General features: G+C 40.5%; 4 protein-coding genes across 4 annotated transcripts; 2 read left to right on the top strand and 2 right to left on the bottom strand.

The window, feature by feature from the left end:
* Nucleotides 1-97: 97 nt before the first annotated feature.
* Nucleotides 98-777, bottom strand: LOC126791993 (uncharacterized). The gene has a single exon (XM_050518504.1). It carries the CDS (start codon nt 718-720, stop codon nt 223-225), a length of 498 nt encoding a protein of 165 aa, XP_050374461.1. The 5' UTR covers nt 721-777; the 3' UTR covers nt 98-222.
* Nucleotides 778-2,891: 2,114 nt separating this feature from the next.
* Nucleotides 2,892-4,714, top strand: LOC126791973 (uncharacterized). The gene is made up of 3 exons (XM_050518479.1): nt 2,892-3,891; nt 4,014-4,091; nt 4,375-4,714. The coding sequence occupies exons 1-3, from the start codon at nt 2,992-2,994 to the stop codon at nt 4,378-4,380; spliced, it is 984 nt and encodes a 327-aa protein (XP_050374436.1). The 5' UTR covers nt 2,892-2,991; the 3' UTR covers nt 4,381-4,714.
* A 5,622-nt stretch (nt 4,715-10,336) lies between these two features.
* On the bottom strand, nt 10,337-12,094 carry LOC126791977 (uncharacterized). Its single transcript, XM_050518485.1, has one exon. The coding sequence runs from the start codon at nt 11,708-11,710 to the stop codon at nt 10,868-10,870; it is 843 nt and encodes a 280-aa protein (XP_050374442.1). The 5' UTR covers nt 11,711-12,094; the 3' UTR covers nt 10,337-10,867.
* Nucleotides 12,095-15,536: 3,442 nt separating this feature from the next.
* Nucleotides 15,537-18,342, top strand: LOC126791964 (mannose-6-phosphate isomerase 1-like). The gene is made up of 5 exons (XM_050518470.1): nt 15,537-15,932; nt 16,020-16,187; nt 16,692-16,904; nt 17,326-17,592; nt 17,767-18,342. The coding sequence occupies exons 1-5, from the start codon at nt 15,591-15,593 to the stop codon at nt 18,103-18,105; spliced, it is 1,329 nt and encodes a 442-aa protein (XP_050374427.1). The 5' UTR covers nt 15,537-15,590; the 3' UTR covers nt 18,106-18,342.
* Nucleotides 18,343-18,620: the final 278 nt, after the last annotated feature.

Below are 18,620 nucleotides of genomic sequence, written 5' to 3' on the forward strand. Positions count from 1 at the left end.
TCGATGATGATGAACTGATCAAACCCAAATCATACAGAACTCCAAATCTTCACACAACCAATGAAAATTTGTATTATCCCAAAAAAAATATAAAAAATTGCAAACCAATCAATCTCCACGTACAATGTCAAAAAATAATCTTGTGGAGAGGAAAAAGAAATAACAAATACAGATTTGGAGCAACATGCCATACAATATGTGCTCCCAAAAATCTTAACAAATTCAAATAGACTCCTGCCTCTGCATTCTCATGTCCTCATAGAATCTCTCGATGAACCTCTCAGCCCGCAAATCAATCGAAGCTTCTTCACCCCAATCTAACGACTGCTCCAGCAGAACCAACGTATTTGCATCTCCAGTGCCATCAGTTTTTGGCGGAAGAGCTTCCACGGTGAAGTCTCCGTAGTCCTCGCCTTCCAGCACTTTGAGGCTACCCCAGCATTTGCAGAGAAATAACAGAGACTCCAAGTCCAGGGAGCTTCTGTTCTTCGCGAAGTGCTTTCTAGGGTAGCGAATCAGAGGAGTGTTGGAAGGCGATAACTCGTACTCGCGGTGGAAGCCATAGTTGTAATTCTCCATAAACCTCAGCTTCTTTCGGTTTCTCTGCGACTTCCTTACGAGTGACGAGTAGTACTTCTCGAACGAGAGCTTCCTCACCTTGGCAATGAAGATGAAGACACGAAGGAGCTTCGACAAAACGGGCATGTGTTTTCGGGCCATGTTCACTGAAGTCTGAGCTGAAAGGAGAGATTGGGATCAGTTGCGCTCCCCTTTTGGTTTCAGAAAGGCTTAGGCTTTCATGTGGTTGATCGAGTCAAAGAGAAAGATCAAAGAATTTATAGAGGATGCCGAAAAGGAATGAAGAGAAGCGAATCTTACTGGTGGTTGGGAGCCTAGCTGTAAAAAGTGGGCATAATGGTCGGTTGCTTCTTATATAAGAATAAGAAACTAGCCGTTGGAGTCGGACCCCGAGTGGGTTTCCTTCCTGGCATCTCTGTAATTCTTTGATGAACAAGGTTTCGAATACTGAATTAAACCAGATTTGGGGCACCTTTCGTGTATATGATCACATGCATTCTGCGAAGTATTGAGGCTTTTTTTGTGTGCACGAAGTGCCTTGTTAAGTTGTTATTGTATTAAAACATTAAACATGCATACACAAACCTGATTACGTGACAATATGCATACCGTATGGAGTAGGGTCTAGGTTTTCTTTCTCCCCACACATTCCCCCGTGTTGATCCAGTGTCAGCTTACATTTGCAGTTAATTGTTAGTCTGTTTTTTTTTTTTTAATTACAAGTGTTTGTTGCAGCATTTATTTTAGCAATGGTTCAGAATGTTGATTTTGAAATTGAGAAAACATGATTCATCGAACGATCGTGCATTCTTCAAGTACTAATCATTTGAATGATCGTATGTTCTCCATGAATTAAGACCAAACCACACGCCCAAATGCAAGAGGCTCGTCTCCGGCCAATGTCAACTGAAGTCTAGCATGACATAACATCCTCTAATCAGGGTGGAACTAGGATTTGACATTAGGAGGGGTCCAAAATAAAATCGGTAAGTAACGATATTATTCATACATTAATCCACGATAAAGCAATGTAAAGAATCATGATCGATTGTTAAATTCTTGTTAATATAGAGTGGCGATATTTTTGCATCCTTTTTTTAAAAAGGTATTAGTATCATTTAGCCTTACATCCTGGACTCCGGGTACGATACACAATTGGTTATTGTAAAACCTATGGCTTATTGGAACATACGTTGACCATCTATTGTGGTTCACTGTACATGAATGAGGTTCAGTTGGTCGGGGACAACAATAGGCTTGCAAATACAACTTGCGTACATTTTAATTAACAAATATGATATCTAAGAAAGTATAGAAACAATCCAAAAGTTCGCTAATATAGATCGTCATCATTTACATCCCCGTTAGAGCATTTTATCCTCATTTAATAGGTCTTCGAAATGAAAATTGTACACATCGAATCTAAACAACTGAACATGAATATGTAATATGCAAATAATCTAAAAAGTAATATAGACTTACGTTATTAACATCCTTGTTAAAGCATATTATACTCATTTAATAGGTTTCTGAATTGAAAAATGTACACATTGCACCCAACAATTAACTTAGATGTAAAATGTAATATACAACTAAGTATAAAAACAACCAGAATAGTTTCTTGATATAGATTGACGCCATTTACATTCATATTTAAGTATATTATAGACTGACGTCATTTACATTCTCGTTAAAGTATATTATAGACTGACGTCATTTACATCTTTGTTAAAGTATATTATCCTCATTTAATAGGTTTTCGGAATTAAAAATGTACATATTGAACCTAAGATGTGAATACGAATTAAAGATGTAATATTTATAAAAAAATACAGAAAAAATTGAAAAAGTTTACGAGTATAGACCGAAGTTATTTACCTTCTCATTGAAGTATATACTTTTCTTCAATGGATTTTCCGAGTGGAAAATGTTCACTAACACATTGAAAACCTAATGTTTCAATATCAATCTAGAAAAGAAAAACAATAAGATTTGAATCAACGGCCAGTTGATGAGATGAAAGACCCATAGCACAAAAATGGGACGCATCACCCGGGAAAACCCCGCGGTGCGCCAAAAACATAACGGCGCAGGTTAGCCAAGGCCCAAAATTGGAAATTCAAACACGAATTTTTATTTAAGAAACGACATTTCCTTCTGGCAAGTAAAAAGAAAAAAAGAAAAAATAAAAGAAGGCTCTAATTTTCGGGCAAAACCCGAACGTTAAAACGTACCCTGACGCAGACTACCCTTCTCCCCCACTCATATATAAACTTACGTTTCCCGGCGATTTGTGAAGAGAAAACAAAAGAGGGCAAAATAGAGCCAGAGAGAGAGAACCAAGAGAAAATTTAGAGAGAGAGGGGACTCTGTGTGATCTGAGAGTGGTGGAGCCATCTGAGTCTCCGATCAATGGTGTATACGGGAGCGGCGGAGGAGAGAACGAGAGTGGTGGCGGCGAAGAATTCGACGACGACGTCGGCGATGAATTCCGAGAGAGCAGCAGCAGGGGGGAAGCCGCTTCACAATTTCAGTCTGCCGTGGGATTTGAAGTGGGGGAACCAGAGGCACCTCCGCTGCATGAAGGTGGATGATTCCGACGCCGAAGCCGACGCGCCGCCGGCGTATGATCGTCGATCGGCGGCGGGGGTGGCTCGGCGGCGGGGAGGGGAGCCGGAAGGTCAGTTTGAGAGGCGGAGCAGGGTGAGGAGGCCGAGGATCGAGAGCGCCGACGACGGCGTAGAGGCCGAGGGGATCGATGCCGTCAGGGAGAAGCTCATGTTTGAATTCAAAACGGCCGCGGATAAGATGAAAGACGCGATTTTGCGACGCCCGCCGTCGGATACCGACGACGACGAGCCGCCGGCGCCGGTTGCTGCTTCCGCTGCCGCCGCTGTTGTTACTGACGTGGCGGCTGAGGAGGAGGAAGGCGAGGCTGTGGCTGTGGAGGAGGGGGGATCGTCGCCGGCGGCGGCGACGGCGGTGAGGCCGTGGAATCTGAGGAAGAGGAGGGCGGAGTGCAAGGCTCCAATTGGCGGCGGTGGCGGAAAGGGTTTGAGAATTGAGGAGAGGAAGACGGCGGCGAATTACTCGCCGTTGAGGAGTGAGGGAAACAATGGCGGCAAGTCGCCGAGGATGGTCCGAGGGGCTTCCGGGTCGGGTCTGGAGAAGAAGGACCGGCCCAAGGAGAGGCCCAAGTTCTCACCCACGCTCTCCAAGAAGGAGATCGAGGAGGATTTCATACAGATGCTCGGCCACCGCCCTCCCCGCCGCCCCAAGAAGCGGCCTAGAGCGGTGCAGAAGCAATTGGATGTAAGTCAATTCCAAATTTTTACTCTTTTTTTTCCCGCAATTTTACCCACCAAAGTTACTCTTCTTCCTCTGGTTTTTGTGGAATCAAATAATGACATTCGTGGTGGTTTTGGATTTTACAGGCGTTGTTTCCCGGTATGTGGTTGACGGAGGTCTCGGCTGATTTGTACAAGGTCCCTGAGTTCCCTGAAAATGTCAAGGTATTTGCTTTCTTATAAGTTCTCTCTGAAATTTCAGAAAGTTTCAAGCTTTCATATTAACGGAATGATCGAAATTAGTTCCCAAGGTCTGCGTCTGAATTATGACAGTTTGGCTTCTTTGTAGTTGAGTACTTGTCCTGTGGGATCATAAGTTGAGAAGAAGAACATGAATTTCGAAGTTCCCGCTCTTCTTCTTCTTGCTTTTTACTGACTTGAGCTTGTTTTTGATGACTGAGTTCTCTGAGTTTGTTTTTCTTGATTTTGAACTTAATTTGTTTTGCAGAGGTAGCAGTTTGGAGGGAAAGATGGCTTGTGCTGATTGTTTCAAGGCTCTGTTTTCTGACTTCTGCTGCTGCTGGTAGCGCTAATTAGTGGTAGGCCACAGTACACATTGTACAATGGGAATTTGGTGAAAGGTCGAATCCCCTCCACTGCTTAATGTTCAGTTGCTTTGGAACAATGATTTTGTTGTTAATTATTATTCATCTTCTCTTTCTTTCTTTCTTTCTTTCTTTCTTCCTCTTTCTAAATAAATGTAAATAAAGGTAAGCTGGTTGGCTACTCTTATATGAACTAGTTATATGGAATATAATGCCTGTTCTATGATCTTGATTTTGTGACTGTCTTATGTTGAAGTCGCATTAATATCAGTGTACTCAGTCTTCATCTTTATCTGATGTGTTCTTTGGCTACTGCTTGACAATTTGTTTGAGTCTTTTTGCTGTTTTCTTCGTTTAAATGCGTGTCTTGAAATAAGTGAATGTGAGAGAAGAGGATTCGCTTGGGGGATGAGTGTTCGTATGAAAATGGAATCTTCATTTCCATATCCTGTAGTATTCTCCTCATAGTGAGTAATCAATAGTCTCTTCTCTTGGGAATGGACACAAATGTGATACCATTTGGGATTTTGTTTTTGCTTCTTGGTTGCTTGGCTTGGTGATCACACATTACTGTTGATCTATTTTCACAAACCATGATTTAACTGCCCTTGACAGCTTCGCTGTATTCCGAATACTCCTGATGTTTGCTTTGACGTACGCTCTAGTTTTAATCATCCTTGCTAAACCCTCATTTCCTTACCTGCTAACTGTCATCAAATACATCGGTGATTTCTACAACTTCCTTGTTCATTGTTTACTGGTACTTCTGCGAGATATTTTGTGTGGTGTGGTCCGTATAGAGTTGGTCAGTTTGTCTGATTACATTGTAGTTCAATGGAATCTTTCGCCTTATATTGCTCAACTTTTTCATCTTTCTTACTGGTTTGAGACGCATACCTTTTTATTCCCCTGTTAATCCCCATAGGGGAAAGCATGCTGGACTTCATGACCATGCTCTTCCCAAGTTATTTGAAAATTGAACAAAACTAGTAACTTCTGCTTCCAGATATGTAAATTGTCATTTTCTTTCTTATTCTCGCGTATGCTGAAAGTTTTAAACCAGACACGATGATGTAGACATGTTCATCTCGGTTGTTTTGCCTCAACCTTGCTGGTAATAGTAAAACGTTGAAACCCGCCTCTTCTCTTTTTGAAGTTGAGTAATTTGAGAAGCAAATTGCCCTTGAGTTTGTGTTCAGTGATTTTCAACCGTCTTCATGAACCATGATGTTCTTATCATTCACTTTTGTTTTGCTATTGCTTATGCTGTGGCTGGCTTTGGCTTTGGATTTGGATTTTGGTCTTTGCCGGACGGAGTCCAGGAGATTGGCTCCGTGGCAAGTAACTAGTCCCTTGTTTGACTCGTGGGGTTTGGGTGGAACTGGCTGACTTGTTATTCTCTTTGGCACTTAAATTTCATACTCAGACCCAGGGTCCAAAGACTGTTGTTTGACTCGGCATCCTTGACTTTTGAATACGCGTCAGAAGCTTGTTTGCTTCTTCAGACCAGCAGTAGTCTGTTTCTCTTCAACTATCTAGAGGCCCAAGTGCTTCAAAGTTCAAAACGCATTCTATCTCCAGTCCACCACTTCTGAGACAAGTGGGAACTCCAACTCCAATCTCAAGCTTTTTTGTTTTGAGAGTTCAATCTGACATCAACCAGCACTTTCTGGATCCAATTTTTATTTTCCATGTGCAATCTATCACCCCTCATTTCCATTTCAGTTTTCTATTCCCAGGCACTTCTTATCTTCATTCTAGCTGTATAGCCTTGTATTAGCATGAATAATTCTGAATCCTCAATCAAGCCTCATTCTCCTCTTCTAATTGAATCATGATTATATGCCATTGCCATTACTGTATTCATCTCAGTTAGGAATGACAATCATCTAAAATTAGGAAAATCATTCATTGTAATTGTATAGGCTCACAGTATGTGTGTTTATTGTATTCATACATATCAATGGAAATTCAATCTTAACATGGTATCAGCCTAAAAACAGATCCTGACCTCTAGATTTTAGCGTCTTCTCTGTCTTTCCACATTCAATCCTTCCTCCATGGCAGAACCTTCCCCTCCTTCCCAACATACTTCTCAATTCATAAAGCTGACCAAAACTAATTATCTCTCCTAGCATAACCAAATTCAACCATATCTTAATGGGACTGACCTTTGGGGCTATGTTGATGGGTCCGTCCCTCAGCCTACTCCTAAAACAACCACCACCGCCGCTACCACCGTTGAGCCCGCCAAAACCACCATTACTCCAGAGTACAAAGCATGGTTGAAGGTCAATCAGTAGATTGTGAGTCTCCTCCACACCACGCTAACTGAAAAAGTTCTCTAGCTCACCGTTGGGTTCAATACCTCTAAAGATATTTGTGATTATCTTGCTCGTAATTACTCCCAACCCTGTTGCCAGCGACTCCAGCCTCAAATTGCAGCTCCTTGACCTTCAGAAAGGCTATCAAAATGTTGACGATTATCTTTGTCATGCCAAATCCATTGCTGATTCGTTGGCCGCCATCAATAAGTCTGTTTCTGATGAAGATCTCGTGCTTGCCACCCATCAGGGTCTTGGATCTGACTACCTTATGCTCCGCATGCCTTTAACCCAGTAAGCCTCTCTCCTTGATTTCACATATCTCCAGGCTCGGATCCTTGCTTTTGATTCTCAGCAGTCACACATCATAGAAGCTCCACCTGCCACTGCCTTTTCCCATGAAAATAGCCCTTCCCGGCGTGATAACCGTGAGTCCCAGGCTCCCAGCCCCGTTCTGCTCAGTCTGGTCATAATTCAAACTCTGGAAATCGCAACAAACGCGGCTCCTCCTCTAATACCTCGTGGTCCTATCCGAGTGCACAACCTCAATATCAAGCACCCCCAACATATTATCCTTTTAATTGGGCTTCACACCCCCATGGGTTAATAAGCTTCTTAGATTTTCTCCTCAGTGGTGCCCGAATTGTCATTCCAATCAGCATGATGCAGCACAATGTCCTCACCAATATCCGTCATCCATTGTTCCTTTTGTTGGTGCTCTTTTTTCTGGTGATCCTAACTAGTATTCGGACATGGGAGCTACTCATCACATGACTGCTTTGCCTCTCAATGAGCCTCAGCCTTACACCAGTCCCCACAATGTCTACACGGGTGATGGCAGTTATATGCTTATTTCTCATACCGGTACCCTTCCTCTTTCTTTAGGATCGTCTAGTTTTTCCTTACTTAATGTTTTCCATATTCCATCTATTTGTAAAAATCTATTGTCTGTTGCTTGTTTTATGAAGGATAATTTTGTCTTCTTCTTGTTTACTCCTGACTTTTATCAGATATATTGCTTACATTCTAGTCGTTTGTTGTTTCGGGGCCCATGTAAAGATGGTCTCTATCCTCTCTCCTTGTCTTCCGCGTCCTTTGCTCCCCAAGCTCTTGCTTTTGTTCACTCATCTCTCTGGAACAATCGTTTGGGCCGTCCTTCGTCCTTTGTTCTCTCTCATTTAGGGTCGTCTATTGGTTCCAAATTGTCATTTACTTCCTTTTGTAATAATTGTGCTCTTAGCAAGTCACAAACATTGCCTTTTGTTGCTAATAATAATTTTCGTCTACATTATTCTCAGGTATTCATAGTGATGTTTGGATGTCCCCTACAATATTTGTCATTGGTTTCCGATATTATCTTATGTTTACAGATGAACATTTTCGATATACATGGCATGAGTTTATCGTATGTGTCGGAAAAATGAGGTCCTCACGCATTTTCAAACGCTGGTAGCATTGATTCGTAACATTTTTCATGGATTTATTCAATATCTTCAAAGTGACAATGGCATTGAATATGTCAATCATGCATTATCTCAATTTTGTAGGTCTTTGGGAATCCAAAAACGCTTTTCTTATCCATATACTCCAAAAAAAAGGCCTTGTTGAATGGAAACACCTTCACATTGCCATAGTTGCTCGCACTCTTCTCCTTACCTCAGGGGTCCTACAAAATTTGTGGGCTGATGGTGTAAATACTTCAGTCTATCTCATAAATCTGCTTCCTACTCCCACACTTAATTGGGACACTCCTCATTTTCGTCTCTATGACAGTCATTCTTCCTATTCCTCTATTCGGGTCTTTGGGTGTTCGTGTTTCCCTCACCTTGGTCAAAATGAGTCCAACAAATTCAACAGTCGTAGTCTAGAGTGTGTCTTCCTAGGTTATAGTCCCATTCATAAAGGCTATCGGTGTCTCAATCCCAAAACCAGTCGGGTCTATGTGTCGTGTCATGTTTTATTTAACGAGAATCATTTTCTCATACAAAAATTTGCATGTACCACCTCCCACGGCTTCATACTGTGGAATTCACACTAGTTTGTACGTCGGCCCAATCTGCACCTCAGCAGGCCCACCTGCCGAGCCCAACATCTCCTTCACCTCCTCATAACTCGGTGTCACCCTCAATTTCCAACGCAGGTCCTTCCACGCGCCCAGCGCTTCCAGACCCTCCTTCATCTCCATCTTCATCTTCTGCACCGGCCCCTCCACCAATGCCGCCCCGCCATATATTCCTGACCTACAACCGCCACCGACCAGCCTTAACTGTTCTCGAGCCATCCGCCGACCTTCAATCCGCGCCTATTCTAGATCCAGTTCTTCCTCAATCCGGCAAATCCCACATCGCCGATCTCCAATCAGCGCCTCCTTCACCTGTCGCTCTGCTAGTTGCAGCTCCTCGTCCTCCCCGAGCGCCACCAGTCCCACCCACTCATTCCATGCGCACTAGACTCAAGGACGTCACCAAACCAAGAGAGCGACAAGATGGCACCTTTAAGTATCCAATCCCTTAAGCTTTTGTTACTACTCTTGATTCTTTGGAACCTACTTGTTATTCACAGGCATCAAAACATGAGAAGTGGCGTGATGCTATGGCTACCAAAATCAATGCTTTGTTGATTCCTCCTTCTCCGTCTCAACATGTGGTTGGCTGTAAATGGGTATTCAAAATCAAGCACAATCTTGATGGCTCAGTTGAGCGTTACAAAGCTTAGCTTGTTGCCAAAGGTTTTCACCAGCAACACGACATGGATTATGAAGAAACCTACAGCCCGGTCATCAAACCAACCACGATTCGCACTGTGTTATGCCTTGTTGTTTCACATCACTGGTCTCTTCGTCAATTAGATGTCAAGAATGCATTCTTACATGGTTTCTTGAACAAAGATGTGTACATGGTTCAACCTCCTGGCTTTGTCGATGAATCATGTCCTTCACCATAAGTGATTCATGTGGCCTTCATATCAACCCATTAAAGTATGCACACGGTCTTCTTGTCAAGCATGATCTGCTACATTGTAAACCTGCTACTACCCCCATGTCAACTAAAACTATCATCACTGCCACTGATGGAGATTTGCTTCCAAATCCAACGATATTTCGTGAGATAGTTGGTTCTTTGCAGTACCTCACCATCACTCGCCCTAGTCTTGCCTTTGTAGTCAACTCCTTGTCTCAGTAATGAGTCAGCCTCGTGCTCCTCATCTTGTAGGAGTGAAACGCGTTTTACGCTATGTCAAGCCTGAATAATTCTGAATCCTCAATCAATCCTGATTCTCTTCTCCTAATTGAATCATGATTATATGCCATTGTCATTACAGATTCATCTCAGTTAGGAATGACAATCTCAGATTAGGAAAGTCATTCATTGTAATTGTATAGGTTGACAGTATATATGTGTCTATTGTAATGAGACAGATCAATGGAAATTCAATCTTAACACCTTGTTCTTAATCTATTTTATTAGCAGTTTTGGTTAATGCAGTTCCTGATTTACTTAAAACCCAAATCATACCAGGGGTTTAGATATGTCATGAGCTATTCTAAACACCTTTGCTTTGGGGAAATGATGATTGAGGACTAAAGAAAGGGAGTAATGACTCCTTTTCCACAGATGATGGATTCTTCAGCTAACCTGTCTTTCTGTGCTAATCCTACGATTTAAAACAAAATCTAAAAGATCCTAAGTAACGCAAAGCAGAAAAGAACAAAAAGAAACCCTTAATCAAACGAAGAAAAAAAAGAGTCGTATATACTTGGTTTGTGCTATATATAAAAAAAGAATCAATAGCAGAGAAAAATGAAAGAATGGGATGTGAGTGGCTTGAGAGAAAGATACCTTGTTTATCTTGTCTCCTAAGCCTGTAACACTTCGATATGAAATGCAGAGTTTACTGTCCCTACACTTCTCTCCCCTGTAGTTTTCACGAGTAATAACCTCAAATAGTCGATGAACTATTCTTCTATACATTACCAGAAAAGATTCCTAAACATTTCTTATTTTACAGAGTATGATCACATGGTTGGACAGCTATCTGCAATTCTGCATCTGTATCTCAACATGAGGACATCTCATTTCTTCTTCTTTTTTAACTTACCATTACAGAACAGAGATCCGAACCCGAAAAAACTGACGGTAACTTTCGAAATGTAAGGCGGTGGGAGATTTAGGACTGGACTAATTCTTATCCCATTGCTGCCGTAAGATCCACTCTTCCTTAACGATGGCTTCAGTGACCGCGGTGAAGTGTTGTAAGGATAGTATGTAGTGCTACTTGAACATGATGATGATGATGCTGATGATGATCTTCTTCTTGAGTTGGTAGATTGGTTTTTCTGCAAATGCTGCTGTTTCTGATTTGGGGTAAATGTTTGTTTTGGATTTGGAGCTGATCCAGTTGAGTTGCTTCTCGAAAGAAAATGGAGTGATCGGATTATGTTCATACCTCGAGCAGTTGTACTATCGAAATTGAGGCTGCTGCTTCTCCTGAACTGCCAGGAAGGCTTTGCAATCGGAGGCTTCTCTTCATTGTCATTAGATTCATCTTCGGCATTGCTGTCTTCTAAGAACTCCTTCAGCCTCTTTTTCTCTGTGTTCTTTGTTGCAGATTGATGAGGAGGGTGAAGGAGGGTTTCTTTGGGAGTTGTTGTAGTGGGAGTTGGCTTGATTTGGACTGGAAGAATCTTGCCATTGGAGAAAAGCTCGTCGGCTGAAGACAGCTCTAGCTTGATATTATTGACAATGCAGAAGTCAAAATCGGAACTTGAATCCACTAGAGAGGAGTCTAACCGTTGCAGCAGCTGCTGCTGCTCTTCCTTTGGCACCGGAGAGTTTGCCTTGTCGAGATCATGAGAAAACGAAATTCTTGGACTAAATCCGGGGCTGGAAATCTCCGAGCACACCTCAATGGCCATAGTTGAAAGCAGGAAACTTTCATAAGAAAGAGAGATAGTGTAACTCTTGCAAACTTGCTACAAGCCACTGCTTTTGAATTCAAAGAAAACAAGGTGAAGGGGAATTTGAATCACCAGAGAGCCAAAAAATGATGAGGGATGTCAACTGATTTGGAGTCAAAGGAAGAAGGAAAGCTGGCATGGATTTGAAACATGGTAATGACAAGGCTGCAAACTTGCAGCTTTAGCTTTACCATCTTGTCTGAGCTTGAGAATTCGATGGAGAGTCGGATCAGTTATGCAGAAGAAGAACTGAAACTACTGCTTATATTGCCCAAGTTATCAGAAAAAGAAACAGGAAAGAGTAAAAAGTATCAACGTGGTTGAATAAGCACCGAAAGGCTATTAAAGAATCCCTCCTCTCTATGAAACTTTAACTTTTGGGGATGGAAATCCCAGGATGAAAGTGATAGAGGATTTATTAGGAGGCAAATAGCCTTATTCTTGGGATTGTTTTGCCTTCTGGTCCAAAAAAGAAGATAAGAAAAGTTTGGAGCCATTTAATCAAAATGTGTTCATATGTTATAACTTGGTAAGCTTCCTTTCTCAAATCAATCCACAGAGTACCAATCCATGTGCAATTTCGCACATTCAGCAGATTATTAAAACCCAAAATCTGATCTCTGCATGAAAAGGAACAAAATTGCATGGGGGAACAACTGGTTGAGGGTAGATCTAGTTGCCATATATTTTTATAAAACAGCTAGCTAAGTTTTTTCTATTTAGTACTAGAACTTGCAAATAAGTGAAAAATACCAGTCAGATATTCATATCTAAGAGGTTGTTTGAGCCAAAGTTATATAGTGTTCCGGAATATTGAATTTCAAAGTTTGATGTTGTTATATCAGTCACCATTCTTCTTCTTTTTGTTGATAGAACTCATAGAAGTCACCCTCCTTCTTCAATTGTTTATGAAAGCAAGATTTCATTTCGAGAGCATTATAAGTTTATAACATACTACATCTTTTGAAGATTTACAACAAGGGGCTTCAAACAATTTCTGAAATTTTTAGAGGTAATAGTAATTGATTATTGATTGTGAGCAGGCAAAGGGTTAAGGGTGTGTGGAGTTGTAGTCTAACTGACTGACAGAGAGTTTTGATGATTGATATGGCGACAATAATGTGGCACGCTATGTGGGGTTGTTCAATAATGAGTTGCTGATGGTGTGGATTAAGGTGCATCTTATTTTAAAGCTTATATGTTACTTTGTTACCCCATTTAGGGGCAAAGACAGTGATGAGTATAGTAAAAGCTAGGAACTGGTATAATGCTCAAGCCCCTGCATTTGTAACAACCAAATTGACAACCTTAACAAGAAAGAGATAAGGAAGTAGTCTACTAGCCCCATATGAAATGAAATAATAATTTCTAGTGATTCTTACATTCTATAGTATAACGTATAAATAAAAGTTACTAAAATAGTAAACAAGTAATGTGGACGGTGAACTTGGAGTGAAAATTTAAATTCTCATTTCTTAATGCTCAATTAAGTGAAGCAAGCTAACAAGCTCTTCGCACAAGTTGCACTTGATCGAACAGAATATAAGAAACAATGATCTTAATGCAGACTTAAAATCTGGGGGGACGAGAGATATCTGTACACTACCCGATTGGTACTCGACTAGTTCTAGGGTTCAATGGCACCACCATATCGTACGGTCCAAATGTAGGGCTTGGTTACATTCCTCCTCCCACCGCCCACATGGTATTATGTCCTTGCAGTGGCGGGAATCTAGTTAAGATGCACTAGGCATATCCTAGACTAAATGACTAATGATACTTGGAGCAAATGGAGATATAACTAATCAACTTGAACTATAAAACGGTGTCGTTGTCACATATCGTTAGCAACACCCAAAAAGGCCAGACCCACCACAAAATTCTGATTGAGACGTAGAATTCCGAAATAGCCCCTAGATACGACTTTTAACACCGGGAAAAACTTGCGTACAAACTAGTATGTACGCGTGCGTCCAAACTCTCGTTTATTTGCACACTTTGTGAATATAAATACATGATTTTAACCGTTCAAAAGTTTAGTTTATTACTAAAGATCATTTCTGTAAAATATCAACATAAACAAAAATCGTCTTCATAGTCGATTGTATCAAACAAATTGACGGTTGATCATGAGACTACTAACTTTCACCATAACCGTTCATTTGTTTGATGCAATCGACTATGAAGACGATTTTTGTTTATGTTGATCTTTTACAAAAATGATCTTTAGTAATAAACTAAACATTTGAACGGTTAAAATCATGTATTTATATTCGCAAAGTGTGCAAATAAACGAGAGTTTGGACGCACGCGTACATACTAGTTTGTACGCAAGTTTTTTTCCTTTAACACACCCAACGCAACCACAGCTTTCACGAGTGATACGCGCGCGAACACGCACTGGCTTATTTGGTGAACAACTTGACCATTTTGTCCCTGTAATTGAGGAGCTGACGGGTTTTTGAGCTGACGACTTTGTCCTTACTCCTTACCCTATGTACAACGTGTGAAACAAACATGACGAATTGATAGTTTTATTCCTTTATATTCAAGAGAAAAGGTCCTCATAAATCACATCCGTGTATGTGAAAACCTTAGTTCCACATCTTACTACGGACATTTAATTTTAATCGTACGTTCACATTATTCTTAATTATGAGTTACAAGCATTATGTTCAGTTTATTTTCACGGTCTAGTTCAAATATATTTTTCAATATATAACATATTCATATATATATATATATAGTCTATATCCAGAGTGAAGTTCACTCTGAAACTACAGAGTGAAGTTCCAATTTTAGCACACTTTTCGTTCAAATTTTTTTCACCATAAAGCGATTCAATATTTAGGTATGGTATTCAAGATCATCTCTACAAAGTTTTATTCAATTTGACAATGGTTTGAGCTTTCAAAATTGAGATTTACACGAACGGTTCACGTTGAACAGTTTTAATTCATTCATTGATTTAATCTAATTTCAATACCTTAACGATGTCTGAATTAGATGAAATTTTGTAGAGATGATCTTGAATACCATACCTAAATATTGAATCGCTTATGATGAAAATATTTGACCGAAAAATGTACCAAAATTAGAACTTCACTCTGTAATTTCAGAGTGAACTTCACTCTGGATAGAGAATGTATATATATATATATAAAATTTTAATTGCATTCAATTTAATATAACTTTAACATACTTCTATTATGACATGAAATTTAAACAAGTTGTGCGCAAGATGTAGTTTTGTAAATACTAAATAAGGAGGGTTCTAGCCTTCTAGGTACTATTGTGATGAATTTTAGATCCTTGATACCATAGTTTGAGGATTGTCAGGTTGTTCAATCTAGAAAGTGCGAACCTCGGTTGCTGACATCTTAGCTAAGAACGGTACGCCCAACTAAGGGAATTTGCGTCTTGCATGATCCTCCAGCTTTAGTGACTGAAAGATGATATCATAGGAATCTCATATAGCAATGCTAGATAGTTGGTCTTGCTTTCCATTTTTCTTTGGTCTTTGAGAGGAGGACCAAAATGTCATATCGTATGCTCGTACATTTTCTAAGGTCCAACTATAGGGACAAAGTCGTCAGCGGATTAAAAAAAAGCCTCGATGTAGGGTCGTGCATCGCAAAATATATATAGCATCGGACCAAGCAAACAGCCAAAGACCCCATCGGAGCGACGTACACCTTTGACCATCGGCTCTCGTAAGCCTCTCACCATTTCCACATTCCACCACCGACACAATCCCATTTCCCTGCAATTTGGGGCTCTCTGTCATTATATATATTCATCTCCCTCCTCCTTCCCGCAATCGAAATGAGCTAGCACAATGGAGCCCTGGACCAACAACGACACCATGAAAAAGAAGCGGAGGCCCACCCGCAAACCCGTCCGCCTCCGCTGCTCCGTCAAGAACTACGACTGGGGCATTCTCGGCCACCATTCCAAGGTCGCCCGCCTCTCCGCCCTCAACTCCGGCTCCGACATCGACCCCTCCAAGCCCTACGCCGAGTTCTGGATCGGCACCCATGAATCCGGCCCCTCCTATGCCGATGATCCCGGGTCGGACCACGACCCGGTCAGCCTCAAGTCGTGGATCGCCCGGGATCCGAGTGTCCTCGGAGAGAAGGTTCTCCACAAGTGGGGCCCTGATCTTCCGTTCTTGTGCAAGGTTTGATGGAATTTCCGATTTGCATTATTATATCCGGAATTTTAGGATTCAGAGTTTGATTTTGGGTGGTTGTGTGTTTTGTTTTAGGTGCTTTCAGTTCAGAAGGCTTTGTCGATACAGGCGCATCCGGATAAGGAGATGGCCAGGGTGCTGCACAAGTTGCACCCTAGTGTTTATAAAGATGATAATCACAAGCCTGAAGTGGCATTGGCGCTGACCGAGTTTGAGGCTCTTTGTGGATTCACTAGTCTCAAGGTGAGATTGGTTTTGGAGCTCATTTGTGTGTGTGTGTGTGACTTTGGTAGCTGTAGATGATATGATGTGTTTGGCATGGTTGGACTGTAACCACTTTCAGTTGAGGTTTCTTATGGTTAGTGATAGAGATATTTAGTGAAGGAGCATTCAATTCTGCTTTTGCTTTGGTTTATTACTACTTGTCATGACATAGTTGTGTTAAGCATACTTGCATTAAGAAGAAAATGATTGAAGTTGAAATTAAGAAATGATATATGGATCATATTTGAACTTTTTCAAGCTGGAGTTCAGTAACGTTTGTGAAATCGTAGAGATAATGATACATGAGCAAAATAAGAAAAACCAATATATAAAACTTAAGGGAAAGAGAAGTACCGATAGGCTAGTATAGCTCTTGTAATTGCTCTGTTATATCATTCTAGTTTCATATGTCAAATAATGACTCTTGCTTTATATCATTATTAAATTTTTTGGTTACTTATTCTATGCTTGTCTATATCACAGGAGCTAAAAGAAATGCTTCGTACTGTCCCTGAGATAGCCGAATTGGTTGGGGTAGTAGATGCAGAGAAAATTCTACTTGTAGGTGAGCGACATGAGAACGGGAAAGTAAACACAGATTTAGAGGCCATGTTCAGTCGGCTTATGTTGTCAAGCAAAGAGACAATTTCCAAGATAATATCCAGACTGAAAAGACGTCTTAATCTAGAGAAAAAGGTAAATGCCACCTTTGCAATCTTTGTGAATTTTTATTGCATAACGGATAGAAATATGCTTGATGCTGGTTTAACTCAATTTAGTTAAATGATGCAACCACTACTACGAACATAGATGTTTATTTGTTGTGGTGACATTGTGTATAAAATTTGAAAGGTCTATGGCCATTCTTCATGATATGCTAAATAGTTTAGGTATCTGCATTCATCAATCAGCAGGACAAGAGAGTTGTTGTTACCATCTACTTTTGCTTAGTATTTTAGCTTCCTCAGTAAAAGTTAATATGGTAAGACTTGACAAATTTAAGTGAGAATGCTGTTTCAGGTCAGTAGGACTGAGATGTTGATTCGTCCACTATAGAATGTTGATAACCCAATTGGGTTTAATTTTGCAATAACCTTATTCTCCTTGATTGGACCAGAAAAGGCAATTGACAGTAAAAGAACAACTGGTACTCAGATTAGAGAGTCAATATCCAGCTGATGTGGGTGCCATAGCTGCATTTTTCCTGAACTATGTGAAGCTGAAACGTGGTGAAGCATTGTACTGTGGGCCAAATGAACCCCATGCATATATTTCTGGTGAATGTGTTGAATGTATGGCTACCTCTGACAATGTTGTTCGAGCTGGCCTTACCTCGAAGCAAATTGATGTTCAGACACTTCTTTCTATGCTCAAGTACAGACAGGTAATGGATCAAAAGTACATAAATGCATAAGTTTGATAGTAGATCTATGGAGAGGGATATTTCATCATTTAATTAAATATTCTTGCATTTTGTTTTGGTTATGATGTATGCGGTATACCACATTCGTTCTCTTTAGTAGCACTGATCTTTACCGTTTCCTCTATTGCTCTGCAGGGAGCTCCTGAAATTATGCAAGGAGTTTCTATGAACGCATACACAAAAAGATTCGTCCCACCATTTGAAGAATTTGAAGTCGATTCCTGTAATCTTCCTCATTCTGCTTCAGTGGTGTTTCCCGCCGTCATAGGACCATCCCTTTTCCTAGTCACTGGTGGAAAAGGCAGGTTTGATGCAGGTTTGGCTGAGGATGACGTTGTCACAGATGATGATATAGTTGAGGAGGGGGAGGTTCTATTTGTGCCTGCCCACACCAAGATTAGCATTACTGCTATATCCACAGAACTACATTTGTATAGGGTGGGGGCGAACAGCACATTTTTTAGGGACTTGTAGCCTGCACTTAAGAATTACCGAATTACTATCACATTTTACTTCACAAGTTTAGATCATATGCAGACAATTCTTGTCCGTAGGCATTTGTAGTAATGCTCTTTTATTCTTTAAATTTTTTTATTTCTCCGAATTTCTTACAACTGAACAACATATGTTTGTAAGCCAGTTCTAATATGTATATTTAATTTAATTTAATACTTATTCGGAATGTATCATTATTTGTTTTTGGCTACAGAATACATCAGACTCTTGATACAAATTGTTTCTTCAATTTTGAACTGTCGTTTAAACTCGTTTTCCTCAATTATACATTTTTATATCAGATATCATGAATTTTTCTTGGTCAACAAAACTAAGAGAAAGTTTATTCGAAGAAATTTCATTGTGTGACCGGGTTTCCAAAGAATAGAAATAGCTTCCACGTCATTCTAACATGCTCGTCCAAACAGGAAGTGAAAAGATTCTCGAGATAGTATCCCCGAAAATACAAGATTCTGCAAGATTCTGGTTGTTAA

This window comes from Argentina anserina, chromosome 4, assembly GCF_933775445.1.
Source record: "Argentina anserina chromosome 4, drPotAnse1.1, whole genome shotgun sequence".
Classification (NCBI taxonomy): domain Eukaryota; kingdom Viridiplantae; phylum Streptophyta; class Magnoliopsida; order Rosales; family Rosaceae; genus Argentina; species Argentina anserina.

Coding starts and splice junctions, on each gene's coding strand:
- LOC126791973 (XM_050518479.1), top strand. CDS start 2,992: ATGGTGTATACGGGAGCGGCGGAGGAGAGAACGAGAGTGGTGGCGGCG. Junction 3,892..4,013: donor CGGTGCAGAAGCAATTGGAT/GTAAGTCAATTC, acceptor TGGATTTTACAG/GCGTTGTTTCCCGGTATGTG.
- LOC126791977 (XM_050518485.1), bottom strand. CDS start 11,710: ATGGCCATTGAGGTGTGCTCGGAGATTTCCAGCCCCGGATTTAGTCCA.
- LOC126791964 (XM_050518470.1), top strand. CDS start 15,591: ATGGAGCCCTGGACCAACAACGACACCATGAAAAAGAAGCGGAGGCCC. Junction 15,933..16,019: donor ATCTTCCGTTCTTGTGCAAG/GTTTGATGGAAT, acceptor GTTTTGTTTTAG/GTGCTTTCAGTTCAGAAGGC. Junction 17,593..17,766: donor CTATGCTCAAGTACAGACAG/GTAATGGATCAA, acceptor ATTGCTCTGCAG/GGAGCTCCTGAAATTATGCA.
- LOC126791993 (XM_050518504.1), bottom strand. CDS start 720: ATGGCCCGAAAACACATGCCCGTTTTGTCGAAGCTCCTTCGTGTCTTC.